Genomic DNA, 15,536 nt, shown 5'->3' on the forward strand with positions numbered 1-15,536 from the left:
GTATTTTTTGGGACATCAGAGCTATCATCTTCATTCTCTATGCACAGTGTTTCCCTGTGAGGTTTCCCCTTTGTCACACTTGTAGTGTGATTTCTTTTCTGCATGTTATGGTGGGGATCATTAGTTAGAAAGAGCGTGTGGCCACGAAGCAAAGCAGAGTGGCTGTGCTCTTCTGGAGCCTCTAGGAAAGTGATTTTGCTGGGCCCTTCTCAGCCCATTCAGGAGAGGTTCAGGATACAGAAGAGTAGAGAAACACAAACAGGCGACACCCCCTCAGAGCTGATAGAGGTCTTTAATCCTTTTGGATTTAACCTTTGTGAATGGTGTTAGATGTAGGCCTGATTTCACGATTTTGCATGTGACTGACCAGTTTTCCCAACACCACTTGTTGAAGAGGCTATTTTTTGGTCCATCTTGCAAACATTTGTTGCAACATCAATATGTTGTCTATCCTGAAGAATGAGTTATGTGTATTGGAGAAGAACGTATATCCAGTTTTCTGGGGCTGGAGTGCCATAAACATGTATATATCTACTAGACTACTTCCTTATATTTCTCCTTTCAGAGATAGTATATTCATGTTGGGTTTCAGCCTGGTTGACCTATCCTGGGGTGATAGGGCAGTATTGAGGTCTCCCACTATTTTTGTGTTGCTATTGATGTCTTCTTTCAGATTTGGCAACAATTTTACTATTTTATGGTCCTTAGTTGGGTGCAAACGTTTAGGAATGTGATTTCTTCCTGCTGTACATATCCCTTGATTATTACAAAATATTCATCTTTGTCCCTTATAAACTTTTTAAGTCTAATGTTTGTGTCATCTGATATTAATATGGCCACTCCAGCATTTTTTCCTCTCTCCCTCCCTCCTTCCCTTTTAATTTTTTTTTGTTTGTTTTTGGTTTTTGGGTCACACCCTGCAGTGCTCAGGGGTTACTCCTGGCTCTATGCTCAGAAATCGCTCCTGGCAGGCACAGGGGACCATATGGGATGCCAGGATTTGAACCACCGTCTTGATTCATATTTGTGGTTCGTTCAGTACATTCTATGCTTTCTTTCAGTTCTATGTGGATCCTCCATATTACTTCCTTAAATTCCTTATCTGAGAGGCTAAATAGTGGTCGGCCCTTTTTGGGTCATCAGAGCTGCCATCTTCATTCTCTATGCATGGTGGAGGCTTGCGTTGTTTCCCCATAGTAGTGTGGTATTTTCTACATGTTGCACTGGGTTCATCGATTAGGAAATGTTCGTGGTCAAGAATCAAAGCAGAGCAGCTGGGCTCCTCTGGCTCCACCCATCGTGGGCAGGGTCAGCTCACCTGTTATATGCCATCAGGAGCTCTTCTGGATGGTGTAGTTCATAGCTGACATGCTATCAGGAGCTCTTCTGGGTGGGGTGGTTCACAGCCACAGCATATACAGTTCAAAATAGTCCCTGTGTGCAAGCATACACAGCAGGGATCAGGCAGCTAAAAAATATTTTTTATCGGGCCCAAAGTAGTACAACGCGTAAGTTGTTTGTCCTGTACACAGCAGAACCAGATTCAATCCTTGGCATCCCATAAAATTCACAGAACATCATCAGGAGTGATTCCTAAGTATAAAGTCAGGAGTACCTGAGCACCCCTGAGCATCACCAGCTGTGGCCCAAAAACTAACAAACAAAAATCCTTACTACTCTTGTTCCCTAATGCCTACCTACAAAATGAAATGTGGGCTTGGTTCTTGGTAATCTTGGTAATTATGGCTGAAGACTAAAAGCTGATGGCATGCAGAATGAAATACTGATCCAGCCCTATCTCTTCTAAGATAGCAGGTCCTATGGAATGTCTGCAAAACACATATTGTCAGTAGGGTGATATGCTCAGATCCAAATGAACATTGCCCTTTGATGTTATCCTACCAAAAGGCATACATACTCTCATCATCAAGTTTTACCTTCAGCTGAGTGTGTGTGTTAAAGAAAAAAGGTATGTATTGAGTGTTTTGGACCACACAGAATTAATGCTTAGGGGTTGCTTCTGGCTCTGCTTTCAGGATTACTCTTAGCAAGACTTGGGGAACCATATGGTGTGCCAGGAATCAAATTCAGGTTGGTTGCTTGCAAGGAAAGTGCCCTACCTGCCACAACTCAAAGAAAATGTTTAAAAAAAAAAATAGTATCTATTAGTTGCTTTGTTTGGGTATAAAAGTTTATTTCATTGGGGTTTTTTTCGGGGGTGGGTTAGGAGGGCCACACCTGGCAGTGCTCAGGGTTTACTCCTGGCTCTGTGCTCAGAAATCGCTCCTGGCAGGTTCAGGGGACCATATGGGATTCCAGGGATCAAACCTAGGTCTGGCCTGGGTCAGCCACGTGCAAGGCAAATGCCCTACTACTGTGCTACCACTCTGGCCCCTGTATGAAAGTATATTTCAATGTGATTTACAAAGTTATTCACAATACAGTGGCTCCATGTATCAAAAATGCCTTCCTCCTATTGTCACTGAAGAATAACTCCAGCCAAACAGTAAATTGTTTAATAGGACAAAACGGGTAGAGGGCAGGGTCTTATAGTAATGTCATTCAGAAAATCCATCCAACCATCAATACAATGGCCAAAATCACACCCACCAAAGACTCCCAACCCTACAGTATTCCCGCTTGGGTTCTTATGTGCCTAAGGCAACTGCTTCTTTTTTTATTTTTAATTTTAATTTTTTCTTTTTTTTTGGTTTTTGGGTCACACCCAGCAGCGCTCAGGGATTACTCCTGGCTCCACACTCAGAAATCACTCCTGGCATGCTGGGGGACCATATGGGATGCCTGGATTTGAACCAATGACCTTCTTCATGAAAGGGAAATGCCTTCCCTCCATGCTATCTCTCCAGCCACCTAATTTTTTATTTTTAATTATGAGAACAAAGATGCAAAGAAAGAGGACAAGGTAAAGTTACAGTGGGAGGACAATCTCCCATAAACAGAATTCTCAGAAGAAATCCCCTTGCTGACACCTTAATTTTGAACTTTCAGCCAAAGAACATTAAGAAAAATAAAATAGAACCCATTTACAATTACATTGTCCCTCAAGTCCCCAGATTGTAGTACATTATAACATTTCTTAGCAGTACACAAAGCAATCTAAAGCCATAAAATTTATGAAACTCCTTAAACAATAAAGGCATAGTATTTTTTACAGTTCCATGCACATGCATATTAGTTTAAGTTAACCTCAAACGTTTAAATAGATTTAAGGATTAGAATCAAAGGAGCTCAGTAAAAAACGATGTTAGAGAGGCAATTATTGTTTGCATAGGCCCACCAAAATATGGGGGACATGGAAAGGAAAAGCCTTGGCCTAAATACAAGGAGACCCTACCCCTGAAGTTTCCTGGTATAAGACCAATTCTAGGCTCCAGGTATACTATTTTGTCCAATCCAAGTCATTGTCTGTAGTGCCAATACTTTTATTTTTCACACAGTCTCTGTTATCAGGTTTCTGTATTGAAAATCCTGGAATCTGCATATCCTACATTGAAGTCAGGATGGTGTGGAGCGTCCTCTAGTTTTGCCTCACAATTAGAGGGCAATGCAGAGAGCCCTGTCCTGTACGCAGGTCGTTGTTGTTAAGTCTTCTCAGTGTTAAGGAAAGTCTCTTTTGAGTAGGTCGATGTCAGAGCATCGGTAGGGTCTTCCCTGGTAGAGGACTGCTTCCAGGTGATGTTATAGACAATCTTGGATGTTTCATAGATGTCTTCCCTGGTTCAGGGGTGAATGAAGAATGCCCATTCTTCTGAGGCCTGCGCCAAGTCATTATGTCAATGTTCAGGGTGTAAAGTCCCATTGCATTACAAGATTTGTGTGTTCCTATCTCTATTTGATAAGAACTTATTTGTATGTTTAGTATTTTCCCATTTTAATGTGCCTATGCAAACAAGGAACAATGCCATGTTGTGTTATTGGCGCATATGGGGGCCGCAAGAACAAGTCCAACAATCCCCATGACTTGGTTCAAACATAAGCATTAAACCGAGGGACTCTTTTACCAGAAATCTTTATTGAACAGCTCACAAAGAAGAACAGATAAAAAGTGGGGAAATCGTCACTGTATAAGAGAATATTTTGTAAGAGTTATAGCTGTCAAAGAAATACACATAAAATATTCAAAAGACATACATGTCCATTTTATGTCTTTTGAAATAGTTGGGGGGGATGTTAAATCCAGTGCACAATTTTGGTCTGTGATTTGGACTGTGCAGTACTGAAGTTAAAAAGGGTAAATGTGGTGTAATGATGTTGGGGTGAGAGAGTTAAAGAGTAAAAATGAGCTTTGTAGGGATGTACAAAAGGGTAGAATACAAGATGGACATTCTGCATACACAAAACATACCTTAAGGATAGGGAATACTATTGATGTATACTGTGCGTGCGGGGGTGCTAGCCCCTGCGTGGTTTTGAACATGTAGACTGGTAAGAAGTTGCCAGTGACTGCCTTAGTGCAACCAAGAAACTCTCAGCACACCTAAGTTAGGACACACCTTATCTGGCCACCTGGGCTGGCACACAGGGAAGGCCTGGAGGCCTGGGGAAGAAGGGACAGGAGCCTTGGCAGGCCCCCAACACCCCCAAGCTAGGGAGAAGGCCCTCAGCCTGGAGTCTCCCCAAACCCCATGCTGGTTAGAGCTAGCCTCCAGATCAAGAAAGGATTTGGTAGAGAACCGGAAGCCATACATCTGCCTGCCCTCCTTCCTGTGCCCTTCCCACCCTAGTGCTGGGGGAGAGGCAGGGAAAGCTTGGGGGGCCCCACCAGGAGGGACCACCCGGCACCCACCTTTTCTGGCTACCTGGGCTCACCCAGGGAAGGCCTGGAGTCCTGGGGAAGAAGAGGGAACAGCTGGGGGCCTGCCAAGGCTTCCAGCACCCCCAAGCTAGGGAAAAGGCCCTTGGTCTGGGATCTCCCCAAACCCCATGCCGGTTAGAGCTATGCTCCAGATCAAGAAAAGATCGATAGAGAGCCAGAAGCCAGGATCTGCCCGCCCTCCACCCTGTGCCCTTCCCACCCCAGTGCTGGGGGAGGGGCGGGAAAAGCTTGGGGGCCTCACCAGGAGGGATCACCTAGCACCCACCTTTTCTGGCTGCCTGAGCTGGCACCCAAGGAAGGCCTGGAGGCCTGGGGAAGAAGAGGGGATGGCTAGGGGCCTGCCAAGGCTCCCAGCACCCCCAAGCTAGGGAGAAGGCCCTCGGCCTGGGGTCTCCCCAAACCCCATGTAAGGCAACTGCTTCTTAATTTGATACAGGAGTTTCTAATAAAGAGGACCCATTGCTCTTCAAGTGACAGACCCCTTTTTGGGGATAGATCTCCCAGAGTTCCAAGTAGTCCATGTTCCAAACCAACCCCACCACCAAGATGTCTGTCCTTCCACCAATGTCCCAGTCTCTCACATATCCCCAATGTCTGCTCTCTTAATAAACACAAAATTGTTTATCTTGCTTGTAACAACATATACCTTATAATGGTGTAATACTAGAGCAGGGGTGGCGAACAAGTTCGACACAAAGAGCCAAAATTTTAAACTGTGAGAGTCAAAGAGCCACACCATGCAGTGACCTGCCAAAACAGACTGGATCTGCTCCCATCCCAGTAAGACTCACACAAAAGCATATAATTTTAACAATAATATATTAAACACATATTGCATTTTGTCATTTTAAGTGAGGGTAAAAATCCTGCAGTGATGGTGAGGGTGTGCTGCGTCCTCCACACTAAGAACTGCAAGATGTGACCCAACATGCGACACACAGATCCCCCGCTCGCTGGCCCATGCAGTTGTTTCCGAGGGATGGGAGACGGGATGCCACAGCCTAGGGTATGGTGGGACTACACGCTTGGAGATCTCTCCTCAGAGGTCCCTCCTCAGAAGCAGCAGAACAAAATCCAAACTTGGCAAAGAGCCACAGTATACAAAATAATGATAAGAGACAAAGAGCCGCATTTATTTTGGCCAGGAGCCGAGAGTTCGCCACCCCTGTACTAGAGTCATTGTCTGAGGATTTACAGAGCAGATGGATACTAGTTGAGTCTTCTCAACTAGTGTCGTGAGGCTGCATATGTAGCTGTGTGCTTCAGGAGCTTGGAAACAGACAATCGTTTGTGTCTAGACAATCGAAGGTGTCTAGCCAAGGTCAGCCATAAAGTAAAACTAGGCTGGTTCTCTGGCAATGGAAGGAGCAGAAGCGGGTGGGTAGAGTGCTGGATCTTTGCAGGACACAGTCTCAGTTTTCTCCCATCATGCTAAATTATCACAAATCTGTCCTAGAAGTGACCAGGTCTTACTGGAATGATTCAACTGCCATTGTCCTCCAAGTGCTGAAGCTAGACCATTTCTCTGGTGGCTGGAGTCAGAAGTGGCTAAATCCAGTCTTGGCTGGGAGGGGACTGGATCTGCTCCCATCCCAGTAAGACTCCAGAGATCTGAAGGTGGTTGGGCCTAACTGGAAGAACTCAGCTGCTTTGACTCTCCAAGATCAGAAGTGAAGCTGGTCTATTTCTCTGGCAATAGCAGGACCCAGAAGTAGGTGGTGTGATGGTAGGCCACGTGGACACAGTTTGCCCCCATCATGCTAAGGCTCCAACTCTTTGGGTTCGTGGTGGCTGGGCCTACCTGGAATAGCTCAGCTGCTGGTGTTTCTTCAAGGCAGTTCTGAATCTGGGCCGTTTCTCTCATGTTTATCATTAGTAAGTGACGATTTGGTTAAACACTGATGATCTACAATAAAATATGGATGTGTATATACTCTTATACACTACTAAGGAGTGTATATAAAATCTACATAAAGTCAAAATTACAAAATTCTATAAATACTATAAAATCAAAAGTCACTTAAAGTGAAAATTAGATTTCAAGAGCTGTAGATAAAGTACGGTAGGTAGGGTGCTTGGCTTGTATGCAGATGACCTGGGTTCTATCCCCAGCATCCCACATGTTCCTCCAAGCTCTAAGCACTGCCAGGTGTGGCCCCCCAAATCAAACCAATAAAACAACCAAAAAGAAAAGAGCAAATGGACAGAGGGGTAAATGTAAGGATAGTAATTTTGAAATGGATTACTTATATAAATTCTCCTGATATTTCTCTATATTTTCCAAATTATCTCAACAAACAGGTACCAGCCTTATAAATCACTTCAACTATAAATAAATTTTCTATCACAAATTTTCCCATTGACAGTCAATACTGTGTTTTTCTATCAAGTTTTCAAAACCATTTCATGCTGGGATCCCATACAATGGCTGCAGGCTTACCCTTAAGTTAGATGAAGACTCATTAAGACTCAGGTTTGGGAGAGAGGCTGGAAGAGCATTCAGATAACTAACTTCTTGCCCTTGTGCTGTAAGCAAAAAAGAATGAACCAAGTTAAGATTTATATATGATCATCAAATTAATCTTCAGCCTGATCTCAGTGCATAGTAAATCACTCTTTCAAAGACGGAAAATGGTCTCATTCATCTATGGGTTTTAAGAAAAATGAAAGACCTTAAAAAAAAAAATGAAAGACCTTTCTCAACAATTTTCAGAGACAAAAGAGAGGAGGGCTGGATGTTACAGCTGACCACATGAACCTCACCACAAAGAGTGATGAGTTTAGTTAGAGAAATAACTACATTGCAAACTATCCTAACAATGAGAATATATGAGGGAAATAGAAAGCCTGTCTAGAGTACAGGTAGAGGCAGGGAGACGAGAAGGGATATTTGGGTCATTGGTGATGGGAATGTTACACTGGTGATGGGGGGGGTGTCACCTTATATGACTGAAACCCAACCACAATCATGTTTTTAACCAAGGTGTTTAAATAAAAAATATTAATAAAAAAGAATGATCAAAAAAATTTTAAATCACTCTTTCAAAATACAGTCCATACTTCAGCCACCTTTCTGAATTAAAAATATCAAATCATGTCAGAACTATAGATTCACTCTGTTCTTGAAAGAGATGTAAGCCAAGCCATGAAAAATCATGGGCACATCAGTCACTCAGCTGGATGCTGGCCATGTCGGGAGGAGAGGACAGGCCAAGTCCCTGCCCTGAGAAAGCAACACCAGCTGCATCCCATCACCCACAACTACAGCTTTTTCAAAGTCCCATCTTCACTACTCCTCAACAGCTCTCTGCAGAGACACCAAGCTGACCAAAACTGAGGTATGCTGGTATTTGAACTTTTGGGGGATGAGTGAAGGCACTCTCCCCAACCCCACCCCACCTGTCTTCTTGTACTTTCTGAAGACCTGGTAGCCTAAAACATGCCCCACAAAAGCTACTGTATCAGTGGTTGAAATAATAGTGCTTGAAATTTCTGGACAACTCCATTTTTACTTAATATGGTCATCCTCAATAGAAACATACCAATTTAGATGCCAATGTGTAGCTGAAGCCACTTAATGTTCTGAAACAAATAAAGTAGTGAAATATCTAACAGTAAGAGCTTACTAAACCTTCTAACAATAACTTAATGACCTCATCGGAGATGCAATAATTTTCACAATATGCTTGTCGCTGTACTTTTTTTCTTCTCTTCCTTCTTTTCTTTTTAAATAATTTTTCTCTCACTTATCTGGGAACAAATGTGTTATCATCAACTGTGTCAACTACATAAGACATGCTCAATAAATAAAGTAAATTTTAAAAATATATATTAAATCAGATGACTCTTCCAAGATCCTTAAGAATGAATAGAAATTGCCATTTCTGGTATTGGCCTTCACTCAAGCATCTCAGAGACAAAGGAGAAAAAGAGTGTGTCTGCAGAACTAAATATCCAAGCCAAAGTCTATAATAATAAAAGCAAGAGACCTAAACTCTAACAATCTAAACTTAAAATGGGTCTGTTATACTGACAGGCTGGGGGGGCAAAAGGAGTGGTATGAAATGCACTTGGAGAACACTGGTGGAGGGAGATGGACATTGGTGGTGGGACTAGGGCCACTCACCAGTGTAAACCAGTGAGGTAGTGCTGAGGCTCTGCTGTGCTCAGGGGTTACCAGACCCATCAGGAACAACCAGAACCACACTCAGAGCCTCAAATATGCTAGGCTTGTAATATACCACTTGAGCTAGCTACCTGTGCCCAGAGGAGGACAGGGATGTATAAAGACAACTTAGGAAGCACAGGAACAGAGAATCACCCAGGGTTGAGTGGTGGTCAGTGTCTAGTTATACTCGGGAGCACTGAACTGTCCACAGTGCTGTCCCTCAGGGCAAGAAATTTAAGTGTAGGCTCTTCGATGGAGGATGGAATGTTAAGAACCACTCAGGCAGGGGCCAGAGAGATAGCACAATGGGTAGGGCGTTTGCCTTGCATGTGACCAACCCATGTGTGATCCCTGGCATCCCATATGGTCCCCAGAGCTTACCAGGAATAATCCCTGAGCACAGCCAGGTGTTTCCCCCAAAAAACACTACCACCAATAAAGAAGAATCACTCAGCAACATTTCTCTCCCTCCCCCTACACCCTTCCTTCCTTTCTCTTTTTCTTTCTTTCTATTTTTTATTCTTTAAACACTATTTTTTTTATTTAAACACTTGGTAATGAAACTGTTCACTTGGGTTTCAGTCATAGAATGTACAACACCCTTCAAAGTGTGATTTCCTGCCACCAACGTCCCCCATTTCCTTTCCCCATCCCCAATGCCCTGTTAGCAGCATTTTTCAAAGGGGGTCAAGAGAACAAGATGATGCAGTTAAACGATCTAGAACGTGAGATTGAGAGATAGCCTGGAGACCCAGACTAGTAGATTCTGTTTTATCCCCCCATCCAACAAATGGATAAAAAGATTTCCTTCCACCAAATGAATCTTGACCAACCTGACCGACTATACCAAGGGCACTTTGCTTAGGGATTCATTTCCTTCTCACCAGACAGCTTGAATTTCTGAATCTTTCTCCTCAGGTCCATTCTGTGGATACTCTTTAGGCACTTTTCTAGTAAATCCAGTTGATCTGGAGCCAGCAGATCTTGTTTCTCCATTTCAACCACAAGCTTTAAGAAACTCTTAAGAGAGGAACATGAAGAACAAACGTTAGTCATCCAAACAGTTATGCTTCCAAGGTAAACTGACCCTGACTAATCACAATCTGATAATGTGACATAAGGCATCTGTCTCTTCATGACTCAATTCAGTCTTGGAAGCAGACCTGTGTCAGAATCCCTTTTGAGCCAGGAGCACATGAACACAAGTGGGTTTGAAGAAGTTTGGTGGCCAACCCAAGCCTAGTCTAGATCGCTCTGTGTCAGAGGGAAGCTGTGAGAAAGTAGGTATAAAAATAAAGCCTCTCTTTCAAAAAGCCAAGCTGGCCTCATACTGAAAATGTTCTTGGGCTTCTCTAAAATAAGAAACGGTGGGAGGACTGAAGCAGTGGTACAAGCAGTAGGGCATTTGCCTTGCACACACTAACCTAGGACAGACTGCAGTTCGATCCCCCTGCATCCCACATGGTCCCCCAAGCCAGGAGCAATTTCGAGTGCATAGCCAGGAGTAACCCCTGAGCGTCACCAGATGTGGTCCCCCCCAAAAAAAGCACAGTGGTACAGCATTTGCCTTGTACACAGCCAACTAGGGATGAACCCAGGTTTGATTATCGACATTCCATAAGGTCTCCCGAGCCTGCCAGGAGCAATTTTTGACCACAGAGCCAGGAGTAACCTGAGTGCCATTGAGTATGGTTCAAAAACAAACCAAAAATTAAAAAAGAGGAAAAATAGCTGTGGGAAAATATGGACTATAAAAATATCAATGAGTGGAAACGGAGAGATAGCATGGAGGTAGGGTGTTTGCCTTGCATGCAGAAGGACGGTGGTTCGAATCCCGGCATCCCATATGGTTCACTGAGCCAGAGGTGATTTCTGAGCATAGAGCCAGGAGTAGCCCCGAGCGACACCAGGTGTGACACAAAAACAAACAAACAAACAAAAAACAAAACAAAAGACGTGTGGCTGGAATCTAGAGATCCTGACATTTTGTCCCTCTTCTTGGGTCATTAGATCCTAAGACAGAAATAAAAACGCTTTCATAATAATAACAACTTCAGCCTTTTTGGTTCATTTGTTTGGTTTTTCAGGGCCATTTCTGGCTGTGCTCAGAGGCTTTTCCTGGCTCTGGTGGTGCTCAGGAAACCATACACAAAGCAAGGGCTAGAACCAGGGTTAGCTGAAGCAACTGCCATGAAGAGAAAATGTCTTTACTTCTTGTTCTATCTGTCCAGGCCCTGGTCTCTGCTCTTGCTACATGTTGTTTACAAACCCAAGGAGCATCCCCCACCATGTTGCAGGCTACCCAGTGACTCTAAACTGACCTTGGGCAAGCAGAGGACAAATATGGCAGTGCAGAGGGAAAGGAGTGGACAAGCTTTTCCCACCTGTCCTGCCCTCAATGGGACTCGCTCCCCTCCCCAAGGGCTCATCAAACCAGACTTCAAAAAGCATGAACCAAAGGGGTTAAAAAAAAAAACTCACATTATTGCTGGACATCTTGCCACGGTTCAGGTGATCATTCAGGAGGAAAATTAACGAGAACACATCAGACTTATTCAAACACCCATCAATCTCACTCATCAGCACCCTGAAAACCAGACAAGTTTCATTAGAAAATTCAGATACCAAGACCTATATATCCCCTCCTTGCTGAGAATTCAAACATGATTTTTTGTTTGCTTATTTACTTATTTTTGTTTTGGGGCCGCACCTGGCAACACTCAGGGGTTATTCCTGGCTCTGAAGTCAAAAATTATTCCTGGCAGGCTCAGGGAATCCTATAGTATGCTAGGGATGGAGCCCAGGTCAGCAGCGTGCAAAGCAAATGCCCTCCCTGCTGTGCTATCACTCCAGTCCCTCAAGCTTGGCTTTTGTCCCCACTGAATGTGCCCCCATCTTAATATGTCCCTATCTAAATGTGATTCTTGTGCCAATATGCTGTGGTCATCCCAGAAAACAATTCAGAGAACTCAAAAGAGGAACTTACCATTTCCCCAGATTCCAATAGAAAATTTTAAAGTTTCCTAAAGAAGTTCCCCCCAGTAGTTATAACGAAAAGAACAAAGTATGTAAATGACTAAGATGAAAGAACAAAAATAAGGTCAAAAATGATGTTGGCTTCTTTGGAAAGTGCTGGTACAGTTGACACAACACCATACTTCGGCAAGATTCTAAGGCAAAAAAAAAAAAACAAAAAAAACCCAACTACCTGCGGTTTTCTGGCCTCACCCTCACTGCAAGGGTGAAAAGTCCCTGCCTGGTCCTGGGGCTAGACACCATGGCCATCTGCCTACACAGCCACTGTTGTACTCTCTCAGGGATGCCTCACAGGCTGGCCTTTTCAATTCCTCAGAATGGAAGAGTCTGTTTGATTTGCCCTACACTGGTGCTTTTGAGGCATCTGACCTGTGTCAGTCCACACAGACCACTGAAAAGGTACGTGAATGGGTCCAGCATGCATACACCTTCACACTGCCTAAAAACTGCGGCCTCCATTCACTAGAGCCGGTTGAGAGGAGACAGGAGGAGCTCTCTGACTATTCTTTTTTTTTTTGTTTTTGTTTTTTGTTTTTGTTTGTTGGGTCACACCCGGCATTGCTCAAGGGTTACTCCTGGCTGTCTGCTCAGAAATAGCTCCTGGCAGGCACAGGGGACCATATGGGACACTGGGATTCGAACCAACCACCTTTGGTCCTGGATCGGCTGCTTGCAAGACAAACGCCGCTGTGCTATCTCTCCGGGCCCTCTCTGACTATTCTTGACACCTAGTCAGTACCTCAGAAAAATGTTTATGAAGGTCCCTGGCTGGAGGACCTCCAAGTGGTTGGAGAGGACATAGTAATACAGAAGAATAAAACAAACAGTAATTTGTAGAGTGCCTCTTGTGTTTTTTTGTTTGTTTGTTTTTGCTTGCTTTTGTTTTGTCTTTTTTAATTTGAGGACCAGGGCCAGACCTAGCAATGTTTGGAGGCCAAAAAGGCATCTCAGAGAAAACTGTGATTTGCCAGGAATCAAACTCAAGGTCTCACACATGTTAGACATGTGCTCTACCACTTGAGCTATCTCCCAAGCCTAAAAGTATTTCAGACTTCACAATGCATTTTACTTGGCTAGAGCAATAGTACAGCAGGGAGAGCGCTTGTTCTGCGTATGGCTGACCCTGACTGATCCCCAGCATCCCATAAGGTTCCATGATGACTGCTACGAGTGTTCCCTGAGCAGAGTGGGTAGAGTTAAGACCTGAACACCACCAGATGTGGCCCACAAAATTTTTTTTTTTTTTTTGGTTTTTGGGCCACACCCGGCGATGCTCAGGGGTTACTCCTGGCTGTCTGCTCAGAAATAGCTCCTGGCAGGCACGGGGGACCATATGGGACACCGGGATTCGAACCAACCACCTTTGGTTCTGGATTGGCTGCTTGCAAGGCAAACACCGCTGTGCTATCTTTCCGGGCCCGTGGCCCACAATTTTTTAAAAGCATTTTACATAGCAAATGACCACAACTTACCTTTAACAAATCTAAGCTTTTTTTTTTTTAATTATTCTTAGCTCTACAAGTGGAGGAAGTGAAAGCCCACTAACCAGTAGGAGTGGCTGGCTGAGCCTACCAAGTCTCTAACTCAGAGGTCTCAAATTCAATTTACCTGGGGGCCACAGGAGGCAAAGTCAGGGTGATCCTTGAGTGTAAAGTCAGTTGTAAGCCTTGAACATTGGGGGGTGTGACCCAAACAACTAAAACAACTAAAAAAAGATTCCTCTAGGGCAGAGTCACAAAATGTTGTACGGAGGGCCGCAAACGGCCCTCGGGCTGCAAGTCTGAGACCCCTGCTAACTGATAGTTGAGGTTTCAAACCTCAACTTTTGGGTCTAAAGACCCAAAATACTCAGCCAGTTTTGTAAGCTAGCTCAACTTCCAACTCTATCTTTAATAACAAAGTTTTCAATACTAGATATTATCTCCAAATCCTTATCAACATGACTAATGGCTGGTCATCTTGGGAAAATAAACTGCTGATTTAAGGTTACAAGTTTGCTTCACTCTCCCAAGACCATCTTTCTTGCTTCTCTGAACATCTACTAGCACTATGGGAACAGGAAGAAGGAACAATTCCAATATTATCTGAGCCTACAGGCAGCCTCCAGCTGCCTTTCCTCTCACAGGAAAGGGGCCCAGAGGGGATCGTCACAAAAGATGTTCCGCCTGGAAATGGAGCTCAGTCTTTGCCTTGTATCTGTGAGGCCTTGAATTAGATCCTGTTAAAAGGAAAAAAGTTGGGGCCTGAGCGATAGCACAGCTGTAGGGCATTTGCCTTGCACGCAACAGATCCAGGACGGGCCTGGTTCGATCCCAGGTGTCCCATATGGTCCCCCGAGCCATGAGCGATTTCTGAGCGCACAGACAGGAGTAACCCCTCAGTGTCATTGGGTGTGTCCCCCCAAACAAAGAAAAAAAAAGATAAAGAAAAAAGAAAAAATGTTATACTTGATCTGAGGTCCCAGAATTTCAGGAATTGGGACCTCACAGATAGTGAAAAAAAGGGGTCTACCCTGTTAACTTCCAAGCAGAAAAAGAAGCAGATGCAGATTCAGAAGGGAATTCTGAAGAGGAGGAGGATCATTATCAGGGGGAAATTTTTCTCTTTCTCACAGGAAATCTTTAAGGTCTGACATCACAGAAAATTAGTTACCACAAACCTATTACTTGCAGTTGGGGCCTGGCAAGAATTACTGGCTCTCAGACATCCTTATCTTTCTAATTTTATCCATCATGCTAAAACATACAGCCCATTGTTTCCACTCTTACTAATAATCTTGTATCCGGTTACTTTAAACAAACATATTCTCAGACTCCAGAGTTCAGGCAATGAGTACATGCTTTCAGTCCCAAGAACTGCTTGGTCCCTTATCCTATCACCCAGCACAGAAGAGAGGAGAGAGGAGAGACAAGAAATGAGAGGAGAGAGGGGAGAGGAGGGAGAGAGAAGAGGGAAGGAGAGAGAGAGAAGAGAAGACATGAAAGAGTGGGGAGAGTGTGGAAGAGAAGGAGAGAGGAGAAAGGAGGGAGAGGAGAGGAGAGGAGAGGAGAGGAGAGGAGAGGAGAGGAGAGGAGAGGAGAGGAGAGGAGAGGAGAAAGGAGGGAGAGGAGAGAGAGGAGAGGAGAGGAGAGGAGAGAGAGGAGAGGAGAGAGAGGAGAGGAGAGGAGAGGAGAGGAGAGGAGAGGAGAGGAGAGGAGAGGAGAGGAGAGGAGAGGAGAGGAGAGGAGAGGAGAGGAGAGGAGAGGAGAGGAGAGGAGAGGAGAGGAGAGGAGAGGAGAGGAGAGGAGAGGAGAGGAGAGGAGAGGAGAGGAGAGGAGAGGAGAGAGGACAAAGAGCGGGAGAGAGGGAGAAAGAGAGGAGAGAGGAAAGAATGAGGTAAGAGAGGAGGGAAGGAAGAAAGGAGGGAGGGAAAGAGACAGAGTTATCCAAAGAGGCCAAAGCTAAGATGTATTTTATTGGAGTTGCATCATGTAAATGTTTTTTTTTTTTAAGTAG

The 15,536-nt window shown here is 44.3% G+C and overlaps 1 protein-coding gene across 1 annotated transcript in view; it reads right to left on the minus strand.

The window, feature by feature from the left end:
• Positions 1-15,536, minus strand: part of CFLAR (CASP8 and FADD like apoptosis regulator) — a 74,747-nt gene that overhangs the window by 46,168 nt on the left and 13,043 nt on the right. The window contains exons 3-5 of the mRNA XM_049773340.1: positions 11,487-11,592; positions 9,890-10,025; positions 7,278-7,363 (exon numbers count right to left, since the gene is read on the minus strand). Coding sequence (XP_049629297.1) covers positions 7,278-7,363; positions 9,890-10,025; positions 11,487-11,592 — 328 coding nt within the window. The remainder of the gene's footprint in view (positions 1-7,277; positions 7,364-9,889; positions 10,026-11,486; positions 11,593-15,536) is intronic.

The sequence above is a fragment of the Suncus etruscus genome, chromosome 5 (assembly GCF_024139225.1).
Source record: "Suncus etruscus isolate mSunEtr1 chromosome 5, mSunEtr1.pri.cur, whole genome shotgun sequence".
Classification (NCBI taxonomy): domain Eukaryota; kingdom Metazoa; phylum Chordata; class Mammalia; order Eulipotyphla; family Soricidae; genus Suncus; species Suncus etruscus.